Genomic DNA, 18,406 nt, shown 5'->3' with positions numbered 1-18,406 from the left:
CCAGGACACAGAGGGGCAGCAGCGAAAGGCTTCCTGTACCAAGGTGGCGAGCGCCAGGCTGCCGGGACATTGCCTTCGGCACTTGCAAGCTTCAGACAGCTCTATGATAACACGTGTGAAGTGTTTTAAGACGTTTCAAAAGTAAAAACATCACCGTTTTTCTCGTTGCATGGGGAAACAGCGAATCTCTTCTCTCCGCAGACCAGAGAGGTGGTGCATGTGGATTGCATTAAAGCAAAGCTTAGCGCCCAGCAAAGCCAAATGCTGTTGGCATTTGATGCTGAACCTAAAGCTCCCATTTAAATGATCAAAAATACTAATTTAATGGCAAAATGTAACTTTTAAAGACAAGCCTTAAACTCTGCCTTCCTTATTTGTGTCCTCTTAGGTGTCTTTTTAACAGCAAGTCCAATGTGGAAAGGCAAATGAAATTATGTGCCTTTTCTGTACTGAATCTGATCACTGACGTGCTGCAATACTGCAATAGAAAATAATGGTCAGCACCTTCTTTTAGAAACAGAAGGGGCTGTGATTTAGCAGTGGTTGTAGAGAGAAAAAAATGCTTGATTTAGGCTTTTTCTGAGGCCAGATGAAGGCCATGATATAGCAACTTCTGGAGTTCCCCAAAGGAGTCTCCTACTACTTTTCAAAGCCACATCAGGTGATTCCAGCTGAAGCTTTGATCAAAATGATTTTCGTGTCAGAGCTCAACTTGCCAAGCAATGATAAATAACCTCCAGAAAATGGCACTGTTATTTCTAATAATATTTCCAGGTTGAAAGCATCAGAAAAGCGGCAGAAGACAGCAAGTCGAAAGGCTGGCAATTTAATGGGCAGCTGGAGACAGCTAAGAGTCAAATTCAAGCTGACCGAGAGATCACTAAGGAGTTCATCCGAAAAGTGAAAGACTTCTTGTTAGGTAAATATGCAAAGTTCTTTTTGACTCACTTTAAATATGTAGTCCAACATAATATAGCATAATAGATGGCCAGAAAATGGTCTAGCTGTATATACATCAAATTTCTTCTCTACCTCTTGATCTGCACAATCTCTTTCAATTCCTTTTTCCTAGTGCTTCTTTCTCCCACGTGACAGCACTTTGTATTACTTTTTCAATAGATGTGTTACATTCTGATTGTCATCTTTTATTCATTTGCTTAATTTGAAGTATGCAAGTAATTCCCTCAGTTCTTGGTTTATCGGAGTAAAGGACTACTAACATAATTTCATATAATATATAATGTCCAGGCAAGTCCAACGCATCCACAAATTGTTATTCCACCCCCTTCTTCCAGGCCCATAAATAGAGGCTCTCCATAGGGAGCGTGGGAATTAGGACACATACCACTCCATCGTCTCCATAAAGCTGTAATTCAAGGAATCAAAGGATTCTGGTAGAACTTCTCAGCTCTCATAAAGAATAACAAAACAACCATATCTACCGTAAAACCTTTTCCACCCTTGCAATTGCAGAAAAATGCTGTAAGAAGCAGACCCTAAGGTTTTTTACTAGATACACATCAAAGTTCAAATGCGGTAGGATTTTTCTCGTCTCTTGAATGTGACTTGATCTCATAAGTTTCTAAGGATTGCAATGTTGGCAGTCCTTTGGCATTCATACCTCTGCATCTAAATGGGAGCGAGAGCAGAGGACTTCCTTTGTTCAGGAACATTTAAGTTATTTTATTGAAATGGAAGAAAAATTCCATTTAAGTGCTTAAGATTCTCGTATTTGATAGCAATTGAAAATTCCACCCTTGGCTCTTCTTTTATGTTTCTTAGACAGACAGCATTTGCTAACACTTATAAAAGTGTTCTTTAATGTGTTTTTGTTTTTTAAATTCAAGTTTTAGAACTGTAACAGCTGAGATGTGTACAGTTACATTAAATCTGCTGTACTCTACACTGATGTGAATGGTAATTTTAGATTAATATATTTCCACAGCACATAGCTCCCAGGAATGCACTACTGTTTGCACAGTAAATGTCTGCTATTTAATTCTTGGTGAGGTACTTTGGAGCATTAGCACCAACATTTAATATGTTTCAACTGTTTTATCACTCAAGGTCTAGTGTCTATAAAGGGAAGCGGGTAGAAAACAGAAGTGATGATGAGACTTTACAAGGCACTGACTCCTCTTAACTCTGCATGCCTGTGCCTCTTAGCATAGAACTAGGACGAGCTTGTTTGTAAGGGGAATTGTCAAAATACATTTTTTCTACTGTAAATTCCCATCCTCTCCGAGCCTGACCCAAGTTCCCTCTGTAGCTTAGCCTTTCTCATTAACCAGCGAAGGAACTACTTTCTCAATATTGTGGCGACTCCAGGGAAGGGATCACACGCACCAGCCGGCTTGGAAGGCTCCATTCACACTCCAGTCTCTCCAGCACCTCTTTGATCTGGGAGCCAAGGGAGAAATGGGCTCTGACACATCTAGCTGTGCCGTGTACTGATTTAAAACCTTCTGTGGGCTCAGTCCTACATCAGAATTTTAATAACCCAGTTCAAAGTGGGTTCAAATCCTCACTTTAGCCAGTTCTGACAACACTAACAGCAGTACCTGGAAGTATAATATTAAATTAAAAAATGTTGGAGATAATTCTCTTACCCCCTTGCTGTGCCTGTCGGATTTATTCTGCCACATATCTCAAAGGGTAGGTAGCCATAACGATCATTTCCATTTCACTGGGAGGAAGGAGCTGCTTTGGGATACCCTCAGCTCCGTTTCTGTTGCAGATGAGAGTGCACCTCCAGAAGACGTTGAGAAGGTGGCAAATTATGTTCTTCAAATAAACCTTCCCCTGACTTCACGAGAGCTCACGGGCATGCTTGGCAAAATCAGGAGCATTATGAACCCTTGTGAGAAGTACAAACTGAATGTGAGTAAGAGAAACAGAAAAAGGGAGGAAGCTTGGAGGCTGCTGGTGGAGGCACAAGAAGCCGAGTGAGTAGGGTCTTCTCGTACTGATGTGCTAACACCAGCTGGGGGGGCACTGCACACGGTAGGACTGCTCCATACTCCAGGCAGTATCCTAGTTAATGCTGGAGGGAAAGCTCAGATGACAGGAGATTTCAGCTTGCAATTTCCACAGGGCCTCTCCAGCAGGAACCAGCCATGACCACTCAGGCGGCAGGAGCCAACGTGCTGCAAGGAGGCAGCTCCCGCCAGCTCCTGGCTCCTCTGCCAGCTCAGTCAGAGGCCGAGACAGCTATGTACTTCCACGTGGACCGAGTGGATCATTGTGTCTGGTTCACCGGGAGGTTTAAAATGGGGAGAGAGAAAATATGCTCACCCATGAGCCAGTGCACCACCAGGCAGGTGGCAGCATCCAGCCTCACCTTTAATACAGCAGCTCATGGGCTCCCACACAAGGTCCCTCACTGAGGCTTGGGCTTTGCCACCTTACGAACCATAATTTTAACGGTTGTTGAGGGACTTTTTAGAAGGGGGAGTAGTGATAGGACAAGGGGCAATGGCTTTAAACTGAAAAAGGGGAGATTTAGATTAGATATAAGGAAGAAATTTACAATGAAGGTGGTGAAGCACTGGAACAGGTTGCCCAGAGAAGTTGTGGATGCCCCATCCCTGGAGGTGTTCAAGGCCAGGTTGGATGAGGCTTTGAGCAACGTGATCTAGTGGAAGGTGTCCCTGCCCATGGCAGGGGGCGTTGGAACTAGATGATGTTTAAGGTCCCTTCCAACTCAAACCCTTCCATGATTCTATGATTTGAGGGAACATTTCTGCATATGAGCATGGCTGCATTTGAAATGTATTCTTGCTTTGCTCTCCATACCACAATACTACTCATGCTTCTATTTTTCCATTTTAGCAAAGCAGCTAAAGCTCTCCCACCTGTGGAGGAAATTAATAATAAAATAAAAAAGGTTGTGAAGTCCCAAGGACACTCCAAAAACACCTTCATAAAGTTAAAGAAAGAGATACAAGGCATCAGAACACAAATCTCACAGGTACCTCACTGTAAATCTTAATGTGTTTACTACATACATTTTAGAAAAAGATATTTCATCTCCAAGTTTCCTTAAAGTAAACTTAAATATATAAAACCAGAATGTGGCACAAATATGACAACAATTCCACACTGTTTAAGAGTCGCCTCTTCTCAATCAGTTGACGTTCATCTCCCTCATCACCACGCTCTGCAAGCTGGACAAGCGTTGCATAAGAAACCACAGCCTTCAATTGCTCTGTTTTAGGCTGAGAATCAAGTGAACAAGACAAACGACGAGCTAAACGACTTGTCAGCAAAACAGTCTGAGATGGAAGACGAAATTGCCACATTGCAGGCGAAAATGCTGAGGAACACGAATCAAGCTACAAAGGCAAGAGCAGGGGCAGAAGCAGCACACAAGCAAGCCCAGAATATTGATAACGTAAGACTTTCTGTCACGTGTTAAGGGAAAAAATATTCCCTCCATGTTTGATAGTATTTCTGATTCAGAAGTGTAGTTGTGTTGCCCTGCTCTCCTCAAAACTGTGCTAACGCTTTCCTTATGCCATGCAGTGTAAAATGCCACAGGTTAAGAATAATTTCTTTTTTATTTTAAGGCTTCTGGCAAATAACACTTCTGTTTGCTTGAATGAAAGAAAACACAGGCATTTCTCTGGTTCTCTGGCTACTCCATGACATTTTTCTTTACACTGTGTATAAGGCTTGTAGTCACCATGGGCACCAGTAAACACAACAGAAGAAATAACAAAAACAGATATTAAAATGCTGAGTGATGGAAGCAGCCTGGCCATTCATCCCATGCCGTTCTCCTTCAGAGAAAACTACTGTGGGAGTTACTTGGAGTTTTTGGCCAGCCAGGTGCTTTTTCGTAGCTCCAATGCATTGAATTGAGAATGCATTGAGGCAGCTAGAAATTTGCTAAAATTGCAAGGAAAACCAGGCATCCACAGTGCAAGCTTGGAGCATGACCAAGCTTCCAGGTTATAAGAAACCCTATAGAAATCTAAACTGCAGCCTCGACAGCAACCTAAATTGGCATGGAATGGAGTTAGCCACTAAATATTACTACAGCCAAAAATAAACTAAAAAAAAGATGCTACAGGTAATTAATTAAATTTGAATTAAATCTCATAGCAAAAATGAAATTTACAGAAAAAAAAAATATCAAAAGAAGCAAAAACAGCATAAGCTTTAAAAATCTTAAACCATATTTTCTTTACATCCTCGCCCTCCCTTGACGCTTTATATTGCTCCACTGGCAGTTTAATTGATTTTTATCAGGTTTTGCAAATCATTGTTCAATGTATACTCAGGGATTATTTTTCTTTAAGAGAATCAGAAACTTAAAGTTTGGTTCAAAAAGGATATTCAAAAAAGGTATAAAAATCTCCCTTTGGTATACCAGATGAATTATGACATGCTTTTAAACTAAGTAATGGCTTTTTGTTACAGGAATTTGCTGACATTAAAAGAAAGTACACCTTTCTTCAAGAAAAGCTAAAAGCCCGAGGACCTCCAAAAGTAACACTAGAAAAAGTGAAGCAACTGAAAGAAGAAGCAGAAAAACTGGCTGAAGAGATTGAAAAAAAAATTAAAATAATAACAGGTGGTGTTCTTACTTCCATAGCAAGCGGTGAAAACTCTGACAGTAACAAACTAAACTGAATTCCTTGCCCACAGACACTAACAGACTAGCTTCACCTGAAATCAGGTATAAAACAACTTAACTGGTGGAAATCCCTGCTTGAAGCTACCCGAACAGTTTAAAAGCAGTTAAATTGATTTGGCTTATGTACTTTCTCTGACATAAATTGGTGGCTATAAGCAGAGTTTCAGTAGTGTCCACACAGGGACTTGCAGTGATTTGACTCAGACAGTTTAAAAGCAGGACGAGTGCACAATCTGCATAAAACCTGCCTGCAGATTTAGCTGGGAACTTTGATTTATACACTTGCTTTGGGCGTTTGGACCTTAAATCTTTCCTCTGCGCTCTGTCTTTTCTTACATTACCCGAGCAACAGCTTGTGTTATAGAGAGCTGCAGGGTGGCTGTTTTTCATCAGTCCATACTTGTTACCCTTCAGACTTTATCTCTGAGCAATGGCAGAACAAACCAGGTACAAATACTGGCTTGTTTGAACATGCAGAGAAATGTCCATGTCCCAGAGCAGGCAGCAGGGCTCAAGTACATGCCTTGGTCACGTTGGTCCACACTCTGGTGTCATTACCTACGTGCACTGCCATGGAGATTGAAGCTGATGTGTCCTGGACCTATGGGGCTGTGGCTGGGAGGCAGAGGGGTCGTGGGTAACAGAGCTGAGTTTGGTGTGTTTAGAGGGTCACCAAAACAGAAGAGTACATCTCATGAAATTGCACACAGGGAACCTAATTCTGCTTGTAGTGAAGGTCTGGGCATTTCCACTGGGAATCCTTGGGCCTAGGATCCTGCCAGGCTTGACATCTGAAAATACTGTGTAACATCAACAAAACAGAAGCAGAAACTCCATCCCGGGAGCAAATTCTTCAGGACAGGACCCAAACAGATACTTTAAGCACATACCTTGAGGAGAAGCGTTAAGAGCATCCCAGTCACTCCAAATGCCCAGATGATAAGTGCACTGGAAACAGGCAGTGAATAACATGACTTTGACTCTTTACCAGTGTGTTTACACTGGTGTAGCTTCACAGGGACCAGCAGAAACATTCCTCTAAATGAGGGAGACCTAAGCCCATTAAGCCCGAATTCTCTAGGCTTTACACACATCGGCAGACACACCATTCCTCTGAGTGTTTCCATTTAAGCCAACTCCTTTAAGAGCTCCATGTCCTGCCCCATCCTAGCTGATGGACAAAAGCACATGCTGAGAAATTAATTTCTTTAAGGCTGTCATGTTTCTCTCCCAATCCAGAAGCCAGACTTTTCCCTCCAGTTGCATATATAACATTCCCCATTTGTAATGGGCTTATTGCCTCTAAAACTGCCGGGAAAAGAAATGCTGTTAATCCCTGGATTTTACTTACACAACAATTATAAGCATCACTGCATGTCTCTACTCTTCCAGATTTGGAGAAGAAGCTTCAGGACCTGAATCAAACCAAACAAGACAAGGCAGAGCAACTGAGACAACTAGAAGGACAAGTGATGGCCATTAAAAATGAAATCACGGAGCAGGAAAGCAAGTATGCAACATGCAAAAGTTAGGGTCTGAACAGACATCAGGTAAAGTGCAACTGAAATCTTCATGCTTGCTACCTCCTGAGCTTCCTGGCACGGAGGGCTGTCTCTGTAAATTCATCTAAAGGCGCATATTTTGGCACAGTAAATAATGTAACTTTCTCTTGGGTTTTTTGTCCCGTTGAGTTTATACAGAAATAGGAAGTACCTTTAAATAAATCAGCTGATAAAGTAATCGGGATGCAGTCTTTGAGGGAGCTTTAAAATACACTCCTGCCCACAGGCCACGGCTGCTTCTTGAAGGGAGATGGAAATGCAAAAGGATTGCTCAGAGAAATACAGGTAACTGCCTCAGAGACTCCCAAGACCCTCTGTCTTCTGCTGAACCCTACAATATCCTATGGCTGGTGCCATGACCCCACATGGGGCAGCACAGACCGGGATGGGGCAATGCAGAAGGGCTGCGGGCTTCTGCAGCCATCCCTGCGGATGACCGGCGTTATCCCCAGGGTACCGTCACTCCTCCATCCCCCTCTCTTCCCTGGGACGGAGTAGGGGGGTTACCTGGAACCCCTGACCACATGGGGGTCCCCCGACGTTAACTGAAAATGTGCAGGGACATTGGAGGTGGGTGACAGGGAGCCGATTCCCCGGTGCCCACTGGATGGCAGTGCACAGATGCGTAATGCTGAAAACAACTTAAAAATCATTTTTAAGTTGTTGTTAAGGGTCATTTGTCAATGCCCCTTCTGCAATACCTTTTTTTCTTACCCTTATAAGGCGTTTCTCATGGTTTTTATTAATGCAACCAACAACTGGAGAATAACTCCAGCTCTTAGGTTTAAGCAGTGAGTCTACGGGGCCACAAATGTTGAAAATGTTTCTCCGGCTTTAATCCCACATGCAGCACTTCACAAAAGCCAGGATTCAGACGGCAGTTTCTTGTAGCCATAAAGAGCCCAGGAATTGACCTAAATTTTAGGTTATAGTTCTTTTTTTTTTAATACAAAGAAGGAGCCTGGGGCTAAGCAAACGCTACAGAAGGGCAAGGGTTTGAAAAAGACCGAAGTGAGCTATGCCTTAGTTTCAAAATCCCACTCATATTCCTGCAGGACGCTGAACTGACTAATGATGGCTTTTCCGCAGTTAAACCAGTCTTGACATTCCCATCTGGACGGTCCCACAGCAGGCATCCGTCATGGACTTTATTCAGCTGGTGTGAGGAACCCAGCGCTGCTGCAGAGCGCTCAGATGTAGCCCAGACCACATCTGTAAAACAAGGAATGCTGTGCAGGAATACAGGGCTCTTAGCATCTACGCGTCCTCATGCCAGCAGCAGTGTAAAACAATCCTTATCTAAAAGCAAGCATTGTTTCCATGCAGTGAGATAAACCCTCACTTAGTAGTTATCACGGTGTGTTTACAAGAGCCAAAGTAGCATTTGTATGCAGTGGGGGGCTTGGGTGGGAACTGCTGCCACAGATGAGATTTCAAAGATACTCCTCTAACTCACACCAGCTGTGCTCCACCCAACAGCACAACACACATTACCCATAGAATAGCTTCTATTGTGAAAATGATGGAACCAAATTATAACTTTGAAACAATCTAACAGAGATACCTGAGTGCAGGCACACACCTAATTTGTGGTTTAGCTTTTTCTGAATTTTAGCACTTGAAAAAATCATCTATGAGGTGCTTCTTTAGAAGTTACTGAGCTGTAATCAGAGAAGTGTATTTAGATTGACTTTGCCATAATGAAATCAAGCATCTCTGGTTTACTCAGAGCACACAGCTCACCAAGCTGCTCACATGCTCCAGCGAATGAAGGATTTCCTGCAGGTTTTAATGTGGCCCTGCTGCACTGCACCTGAAACAGGCAAACTGAAGCTCTTAGAAAGAAATCCCCAATTGTATATAAACCAAAATTATTTCATTCATGGCTTTAAAAATCTGAATTCACAAGCAGAGAGTTGAAAGAAACCTTCCTCCTAAAATCCACCGTTGGCTGTGAGAGTTGCCATATGTTTTTCGACAAGCCGTGAGGATGAGAAGTCTGTAAACAGAAGGCAGTTGTGGCCTGGAGGGGAGATGCATCCATGGGGGGAAATAGAAATCGCTGGGAAAAAAGCAGAAACAGGAAGAAGAAAGTCAGTGTGGAGTGTGACCTCCCCTGCCTTCCTCCAAGCATGCTCAGACACACAAAGCGAGCAGACCTGACGGGACCAGCAGCTACAGGATAACAAACCCAGTTTGTGCCAGCTTCTGAGGTTTACAACTGTGCAGCATTCCCTGTTGGAAGTGGTCCAAAAACTTTTAAAGTGTTTTTGCAAAGTTAATTTGTGAGAAAATGCTGTATCTGCATCAAAAATACCTATTTTTAGTTCGTCCTTCTCTCTTTCTTGTGGACAGAATTGGCTTCAGAAAAGTTTTTATTGAAAAAATTATTGAAATCACTATCTTGCTGTGGAGCATTTTGACTTCAACGACATTAATCAAAATGTAAACATTTAACCAAAACCACATATAATCAAAGGTATATTTAATCAAAAATGTTCTCATCAGCTCTGTTTGCTAGGCATTCAACCACTGCAGTGTTGGAAGAAAATGCATGATCAAGTGGGTTCCACTGCGGTCAAATTCTGAACTTTGGTTCTTCAAGAAGGCTTCCAACTCAGCACAAACACAGACACCCCAAGACTATAAAGCCATTTCACCATCCGCAGGGATAGGACATGACACAAGCCCAAATTTTTATCATTTGAAGAATCAGTCAAATTAAAATACTCCCACTAGCTATTGCTCACGAGCACTGCAGAGAGGGACAGACATGAACAAGTTCATTGCACCTAATTACTCACACGGTGAATGCCGGTGGTCTCACCCAGGTTTTAGCTACCTCTGAAGCGCGACCATGGTTACAGGTGACAGTGGCCACCGTGGTCCATGGCTGCGTTCCCCATACAGGGTGAGTGGTCACCACTGCAGCCCCAACTCAATCCCTGATGCCACACAGCAGGGTCACCCCCAGGCTGGAATGCAGCACATCGTCACATCATCTGTGGCAAGGCACGAAGGAGCCTAACCACAGTGGCAGGGAGCTCCGGAGGGCAACTTTAGCCCATTTTAGGTTTGGGGGAGGACAGGACTTCTACGAGGCTATGGAACAGAAAAAAAAAAGGAGAAAACTTTAATAAAACTTGAAAAAATATGGGATAGAAAAAAATCCAGCGGCAACGAAACGCTCTGTCGTTGCACACTAACACTCAGAGCGAAGCTGCAGGATGCCCCTGCCCATCTGCCTTGGACTGGGGCAGTTTCTAACTGCGGCAGAATAAAACATTTTCTGTTAGAGGGACAAAAATATTTTTGTCTTGAAGCTTACAAACAAAGCCGGGCTGTGATTTACATGACAAGATTGTGAAACTGAGTTAGGTTTGTGACTTTAGAAGATCACATTGCAGAAGAGGTTTAGAATTACAATACCTGCCCTGTCAGCTTAAAATGGTTTAATTTCCTGGGCATCTTTAATGAAACAGCCCCACGGGTTCTTCCATCGGGAATCCTGGGTTACGTTTCAGACCTGGTGTTTAACCTTTAGGGCAAGTCACTTGGTATCTCTCTGTTTCGGCTTATCCATCTGTAAAATGAGAACGAACATATTTACCTACCTCGGCAGGGCTTGCTGGGACGGACAGACCGCGGTGTGTTTCCACTCCGACACTGCAGATACCGAGGGCAAAGTGTTCTTGGGGGACACCGGTACCTGGTAAAGATTTACACGAGTTGACGCACTGCACGTGCGCAAGCCAAACCCGGGCACACAAACCCGGGCACACAAACCCGGGCACACAAACCCGGGCACACAAACCCGGGCACACAAACCCGGGCACACAAACCCGGGCACACAAACCCGGGCACCTGACAGCCTGCGCCCAGCCGGGGCTGCGCTCCTCAAACTGCTGCATCCATCCTTCCCACCCGCTCCCCAGTGCTTGTTCACCAGTACCCCTTTCCGCCGGGTGCCGAGGGGACTCTGCCTCCGGCCGCCAAAGCCCCCGCGTCCCCGGGCAGAGCCCAGGGAGACGAAGCGGGCGGTCAGGAGCGCGGGGGCAGCCCTGGCACAGCCACCCACCCCTCGCAGCCGCCCCAGCTCCCCCGGGCAGGCAGCGGCGCCGCATGCTCCCACCGAAGGGCAAAGAGCCCGGCGGCGGCCGGCCCGGGCTCCGCGGGCCTCCCTGCCCGCGCCAGCACCGGACCCGGCCGTGTACGGCAGCATGGCCGCCATCCCCGCGAACGGCCCCGCCGAGCCACCTCCGTTGGCACCGCAGCACCGCACGATTCGGGGCGGCTGAGCATCACGCGCGACGGCTGCCAACCCCCCGGCCCTTCGCTGGGGTTCGGCCTTGCTGCACAGGTACGCTCCATCCGCCATCCCTCCGCCCCTCCGGGCGCCCAGCCCCACCGGCACCCCCGGCAGAAGGAAAAACCCCAGTCCTGCATTGTTTCTCCACAGACACGCGCATGGAGAGGGTTCGCCCCCTCAGTGACACACCTGCCCCCCCCGCGATTGCTGCCCCCTGCCCAGAGCCCGCTCCCAAAGCTGGGGAGGGCGCATCCTGCGGTGGCGGGGGACGAGAGTTCCTCCGCTCCCCCCCTCACGGCTCCCCGGTTGCAGCGGGGCGGGCGACCTCTCCCCAGCCCGCCGCCGGGCCGCTCCCCTCAGGCTCCCACCCCGGCTGGGATACCCTTCCTCGACGGCAGCCGCTTCCCCGCTCCCTCCCCCGGGCCTGCCGCTGCGGCGGGGCCGCGCAGCCCTGGGGCGGGGGGCCGGGTCGGGAGGGGCTGCGGGGGGCGGCCCGGCCCGGCCCCGCGGGGGCGGCGGGGCGGAGGAGGAGGAGGGCCGGGGGGCGCCCGGCGGCGCGGAGCCGCTCCCCGGGAGCCGCGGGAAGCTGCGGCGCGTGCGTGGAGCAGCCGGAGCAGAAGCTTTCGGCGGCGGCATGGAGTGGAAGGGGAGCCCCGTCCCGTCCCGTCGCGTCCCGTCCCGCCGGTGCCCGCCGCCCGCCATGGGCCGCCTCCCGCTGTGCCTCTGCTTCTGCCTCGGTAACTCTCGCCCCGCTCCGGCCGCCGTCGGGGCACGGCGGGCTGGGCGAGCCCCTGCAACGCCCGCCGGGGCGGCTCAGGGCGCCCAGCCTGACCGCGCTCCCGCTTCTCTCTCTCATCCCTCTCTCCCTCCGCGGCCGCGCAGCGCTCTGCTCCGCGGCGGCTCAGGAACCGGAGTACAGCTACGGCTGCGCCGAGGGGAGCTGCTACCCCGCCACCGGCGACCTGCTCATCGGCCGCGCCGCCCGCCTCTCCGCGTCCTCCACCTGCGGCCTCCGCCAGCCCGAGCCCTACTGCATCGTCAGCCACCTCCAGGTGAGCGCCTCGCCGGGGGGGCAGCACCCCGGGGCACCCGCCCGGCCGCAGAGCTCGGTCCCCGCCGGCGGGGCCGGGCATCACGTCCCGTAGCGCCCGCGGGCGTCACCGGGGCTGGTGCGGTGGGAGAAGCCCCTGCGTGCGGGAGGGAGGTGCGGGCAGTGGTCTCCGGTGGGGCATCACCGAGCTCCTGTGCGGGACCCCCGGCCCCGTCAAAGCAGCCCGGGTCCGGGGTACCCCTCGCGGCTTTCGGCTCCCGACCCCCCTTTCCTTGTGGAGGTCAATAAAGAGGAATGTGCCGCAGTAAGTTCAATTAATACTTTATTTTCAGACTTGCCCGGAGCCGTCTAGACAGTTTCCTGACTGAGAGTGGTCTGTAGGACCCGGGTAGCGTTTTGGCCACTCTTCCCGTAATGTAATTACGTTTGTATGGTCTCCAAGTGAAAGGATGCAAATACGGTTGTCTCCAACATCTGGTGGAAAACACAAAGCTCGTTACTATTTAAGCCAGAAGCAGCTCACCAGACTTAAAATCTCTGAGACAGAAGCGATGGTGGAGAAGAATAAACTATCAGTTAGAAGTGGAACTTTGTTGAACTGAAAGTAAAGGGATAATCTCCGGCCCAATTTGCTGTGGAGACAATAGGGCCGGATTCTGGCACTTGGAAGGAAAACCACGGGAAGCAGGAGGAGCCCTGCCTGAGGGGCTGTAGCACTTGGCCCATTTGCACCCCGAAGTTACCAAATCTTTCCCCTCTGCCTTTAGTTTTACTGTACTGCTCTGTCTACTAGAGTTAGTGTTTGATGTAACATGGGGTTTAGCTTCACTGGAAGATTTTTGGAGTATGTCGGGATTGCCTTTAACGACATTAGCATCTCTGGTGAACGACAAAGTGCCTTTGTTGTGCTTTCTTGTTCGAAAAAACGCTGAAGTGCCATAGTAAAAAGCATCACTTCAGAGTTCACATGCGCCCTTATGCCTGATCTCACAGCCCCGGTTCAGCATTTGGCATGTCCCTGGTTAGTTCTGAACCATGAGGTGGTATTGAAGAAATTGAGGGGAGGTGCTGAGTATCCTCTTAATAACATGGGACTTGGTGGTGCTGAGCACTTTGCAGGATTGGGCCTTCTAGGATTCAATTTTGGTGTGAGAAGGAGCAAGTCGTGGCATGAGGCGGGGGCTGTGGTGCTGGGAGAGAGGAACCTGGAGTGAGCAGGAGAGGACGTCTTCCCCGGGACCCCTGCTCTTGCTGTGCTCTCTGCTGGAGGAGTCTGCAGGAGCTTGTGGGGAGTGAAGTGCCGGGCTTGGGAGGAGCTGCTGAAGCCGAAATCGGTGAAATGGAAAGCCTATGTGGCACAGACCTGTCAGCTCTCACATTCTTGGCTGATAAAGCATCACATTTGTCTCCACAAACCCACTGGAGGAATGATACCTCTGTACCTTTTGGCGGAGATGAGCTGCTGGTGGTGGGGGCTCCCTCGCTGCAGTGTGATGAGCTCCTCTCCCTTCTCTGCCCCACCAGTCTACCAAACTGCGAGTTGGCTTGAGCAGGAGCCCTCCCTTTTGGTTCGGTCCGCATCCTACTTTGCAAAATTGGAAAGTGGTGGTTTTAGGCACCAGGACAGTGTAAAAATAGCATTGTTCATAGTCATGATGGGTTTTTGTCCTCCTGGTGAAGATGCGTCCAGTTTTCCCGAGCAGTACATGCCAGATTTGCACCCAGATGTTTTTTTTATGGGTTCACCTTGTAGTGTGTGTGTAAACTGGATTTATGTGCAGAGTTTGGGGTTGCAATTGCAGGTGAAGATGCAAGGTTTAGGTAGGAGCTTGACAAGCTGGATTCAGAGTAAAGTTAACCCCGCGCTGAAAGGTCTCAGTCACTAAATCGCTGATAGCCCCTTGGTGTGCACTGAGCCTCACTGGAGAGGTATCCCTCATGCAGAGAACTTACTACCAAGTAAGTTCTTACTACCAAGTAAGTTACTTCCCAAGCTACCTCCCAAAAGCCAATGTTATTTCGCACAAATTGTTGAAGATGCAGTTTTGCACGTGTACGTTTGTACAGAAGCAATTCAGTGGTTTTCTGTAGATGCTGCCTTTGGTTCTGACTTCTGCTGGACAATACGTGCGCTGGAAGAGATTTCCTGAAACTGCAGCTTCAATAGAGAACATACTCCTAAAAATGAAGTTTATGGAATTCCTGGCATATTTTCCATTTGACAATTTGCATTAATTCATAAAGGTAAATACACTTATCATTTCAACAAAAAAAATACCTTTGATGACTCCTGCAGGCAAAATGAGTGGAATGTGATATGGATGGAAAATACCCTTATCTGCAGGAAACAACTACTGCCCCGTGGGTAAAATCAGTAATGCTGATTATTTTGTGGTTTCAGGAGGACAAAAAATGTTTCATATGTGACTCCGAGGATCCCTTCCATGATACTCTCAATCCTGACAGTCATCGCATTGAAAACGTTGTCACCACATTCGCTCCAAATCGCCTGAAGCTCTGGTGGCAGTCGGAAAATGGTACGGGGGTTTGTTTGGGAGCCACTTCCAGGGCTGGGAGCTGCTTTCCCTCCTTTTATTTAAGGGTGTCTGCGGGTTTGCTGCTATCTCTGGCCTGGTGGTTACTGCCCTGGGAAGCGTCATGCTGTTGGAGGAGGGCTGAGTAGAACTTGCCACTTTTGTGTGCCCTGGAGCAATCCTTAATCCATCATGAAGCCCTTCGGGAGTGTTGGAAAGAGCCGTCCCACCACTTTGCAAGAATCCTTTCCTAAAGAGAAAAGTTTCCCACACTGGCTCCAGCTCTCCCTCATGTTTGGGCAGCGGGAGCGGAGCAGCCTTCCAGGAGTAAGCTGCCAAGGAAGCACCGCAGGGCTTCCCCATGGCTTCCCCCCGGCCTCCCCACACTGCTGGGCTGGAGGGAGGATGTAGAAGGAGGAGGTTTGGGCGCAGAGCAGGGGGCTGCCGTCCTGCCCGCAGACCCCGTTTCCTTGTCTTGCCCCGGGAGATCAAAGCCAAGGATATTGCTCACCCTGCAAACTGCCTTCTCTCTCCCGGGCTCCCTGAATTCCTGTATCCATATGCTAAGCAGTAAAATGAACACTACAAACAAGCCAGCTAGTTTAAAAAAAAAAGCGCATGTTAGTTTGGTGGCTTTTTTAAAATTTTTTTAATCCTTCCTCTGCCCTTTTTACTTTTATGGTTATACTTTTGGCATGCCTTCATACACAAAACAAGGCGTCGAGGTTTCTCAAACAGCAGTCCTACCCTGAAGCCTTAAAGCCAGCTGGATAATGCATTGGCAGTAGCTGTCTTACTGCATATGAAAATAAAATGGTAATATTTGTAACATTTCTGCTGCCCGGTAAAGAAAGGTTTTCACTAAATCCTTTTTAACCATTTAGAGCAGCCTAGCAAGCCGCGTGTCTCCAGCAGCTCTCTTACAGCGTTCCAGATAATTCATATTTTTTGCAACAGGCTTGGCAGCATTCACACAGAAAAGTTCTTGGCTCATAAGGTCATGAAAATGTCCTTCAACAATAAAAAACAAATGATTCGTTCTGTCCAGCTCATGTTTTCTTCTCTTCAGGCATACAGCAGAAGGGACCATGGCTGTATGCTCCACATAATGTTACAGCTGGTCGAAAATTGAAGCGCTTTACTGGCTTATCATTTTAATTTCTTATCCTTTCTCCTCTCTGTAAATCTTCGTTATTTTTTTTTAAAAAAATTCTAACTACAGTATAATTAGTATCCAGCTGGTTTGAGAGGTCTTTTCACATGACAAAGTAATATTTGTAATTGTTTTTCTTCCTTTCTGTGTAGAGTCCTTGAGGGTAGGTAGTCTGCAACAGAGTTTGGAAAGCCTTTTGCCTGCCACTGGTTTCCTAGCCCTCACGATCACAAAGCAGGGCTGGGATAGTTGCTTTAGCGATATTTAAAAAACAGGTTGTAAAGGAACTGTTGCTGCATCCGGATGGACAGGAGAGCCCAGAGCGAGTGAAGGAGTGAAGAGAGGTGGGAAACAGTCCCCACCAGCCATCAGTGGCATCGGAGGTGTTAGGACTATAGATGCTTGTGCCTCTGTTGCTGCCAGTCGGGCTGCGGGGTGTGAGGACAGCCCGGGGTCACCACGCAGGTCTGGGCTCAGCATCCTCAGTCGTATGAGCCACTGGACGCTTTGGTGCCAGGATCCAGCCTGTAGCAGTTCCCATCCTTCCTCTATGTCTGTTAGTGTTTGCTGTATTACCCAGTCTGAAATAATGGCCATGCTGGCTCATGCTTTGGTGCAGATGATGCACAGGAATCCCATGTGTCATACAGTCTTCGGCAGGTCCTTGGTGTCTCCCCTATACCTCAGTAATGCACTAACCCTCATGGCCCTTTTTTGACAACACAGCCAAGTGGCAAAGAGTCTCTGCGCCACCAGAGCAAAGAACTCTGGCAAAATTTAGATGTAGAGATTGGAGGGTGTCCTTGTTTGCTGCACAGCTGCTTTTCTCTGCCCCTGCAGGTTTGGAAAATGTGACTATCCAGCTGAACCTGGAGGCTGAGTTTCATTTCACTCATCTCATTATGACCTTCAAGGTAAGGAAGCCACAGCCTTACCCCAAACCCCAAAACACCAGGAAATGAGAGATCTCCTAGCTCTTCACATCTTTTTGGTATCTGGGATTTGGGCTTTGTCTGAGCTGTTTTGCCTGACTTCTTTAGAGCTGTCAACCATTAACTCCTGCTGAAGTTGCGCAGGAAGGCTGAGTCATGACTTGTGGCTTGAGTTGTGTTTGAACTCCAGTGAGGCTGCAGGAGCCATACTGAAGCTGGGATTTCGTTGGTGTCTCTCTGTGGTGGTTGTGTTCTAGAAGATCATTAGCTAAATCATGTAGTAGCAAGGATTTTTCTTCTTAAAAAAAAAAATTGGCCATGGTACTGGTTTTTATTTGGCAAATGGAAAGGTCTTCAGGAAGAAGGAACATCTGTAAACAAAGTGTCTTTGTTTCTTTATAAACAGATGTCTTGGAAGGGGAGATTATGTCCTGTACATCCTAAAATCGCAGGCAAGCGCTAGTGGCAAGCTTCAGCTGAGGTTTCAGAGGCTGCAATTCCTGCAGGTCTAAATCCCCGCTCTTCGCATGTAGACAAATTAATCTCTTAGTTTTCACCCAGATTTCTAGGAAAGCTGGTTCCTCTTTCCTGTCGCATTGGCTTGGATTTCTTACCCTCCCCCACAGTGGTGGCTGAGGTAGAAGGTGGTCCTTTCTGCTGGCCCCCAGCAGCAAGGGAACCCCAAGAGATCCCTGACATGATGTGGGTGCTGTGGCCATCGTGCCCTGGTGCTGCTGTGCTTGGTCTGCCATCAGGAGGAAGACTGCGGGGGAAAGATAGTTCTAATGATGATTTGTTGGCTTTGTTTGTGTGGTAGACACTGGAGCTGCCATACCTCTGGGTTGCTACATTTTTTGCTGGGTGAGATACCAGTTTGTAAGTTGGGTGATATTTTCAACCGGGAAGCAGAAAGGAAATTTCTTTCCAGCTGTGACTGAATGCTTTTGTGCGTGGCTCTTGGAGGGCCTCCTCAGAACACATAAAACCAATGAAGAGGCTGTTGGTGTTTCTTGGTAGGTGCAAGCCAGGTGTTAAATTCATATCTGCTTTTTGAAATACAGCTTGTAAGTTGAAACACGAGTTTTTTATATCAGAAGGATTAAAAATCTTTTAAAAATCTCATTAGCTAGTTGCTCTGGAGTTGCATACGTATGGGTAAGAAGGAAGGTGGTTTGTGTGAAGCGAATGCAGCCTGCCGGAGTCTGGGCAAGGCAGCTGGAGTAG

At 47.6% G+C, this 18,406-nt stretch overlaps 2 protein-coding genes across 3 annotated transcripts in view; both read left to right on the top strand.

Annotated features, from left to right (window-relative positions):
* The window catches only part of LAMB4 (laminin subunit beta 4), a 42,862-nt gene extending 35,689 nt beyond the window's left edge, over nt 1–7,173 (top strand). Inside the window, exons 29-34 of one of the 2 annotated variants that reach the window (XM_086609713.1) lie at nt 775–919; nt 2,738–2,945; nt 3,832–3,970; nt 4,217–4,393; nt 5,425–5,578; nt 7,034–7,173. In XM_086609713.1, the coding sequence (XP_086465839.1) occupies nt 775–919; nt 2,738–2,945; nt 3,832–3,970; nt 4,217–4,393; nt 5,425–5,578; nt 7,034–7,173 (963 nt within the window). Of the gene's footprint in view, nt 1–774; nt 920–2,737; nt 2,946–3,831; nt 3,971–4,216; nt 4,394–5,424; nt 5,606–7,033 lie in introns of both variants that reach the window. The other variant, XM_086609712.1, reaches the window with a different exon arrangement.
* Nucleotides 7,174–12,212: 5,039 nt separating this feature from the next.
* LAMB1 (laminin subunit beta 1) overlaps nt 12,213–18,406 on the top strand; it is a 46,786-nt gene continuing 40,592 nt past the window's right edge. Inside the window, exons 1-4 of the mRNA XM_086609702.1 lie at nt 12,213–12,249; nt 12,395–12,564; nt 14,965–15,100; nt 17,091–17,164. Of these exons, the coding sequence (XP_086465828.1) occupies nt 12,213–12,249; nt 12,395–12,564; nt 14,965–15,100; nt 17,091–17,164 (417 nt within the window). The remainder of the gene's footprint in view (nt 12,250–12,394; nt 12,565–14,964; nt 15,101–17,090; nt 17,165–18,406) is intronic.

The sequence above is a fragment of the Tauraco erythrolophus genome, chromosome 4 (assembly GCF_009769465.1).
Source record: "Tauraco erythrolophus isolate bTauEry1 chromosome 4, bTauEry1.pri, whole genome shotgun sequence".
Classification (NCBI taxonomy): Eukaryota; Metazoa; Chordata; class Aves; order Musophagiformes; family Musophagidae; genus Tauraco; species Tauraco erythrolophus.
The sequence above is the reverse complement of the archived record's forward strand: the minus strand, read 5'-3'. Positions and strand labels throughout refer to the sequence as shown.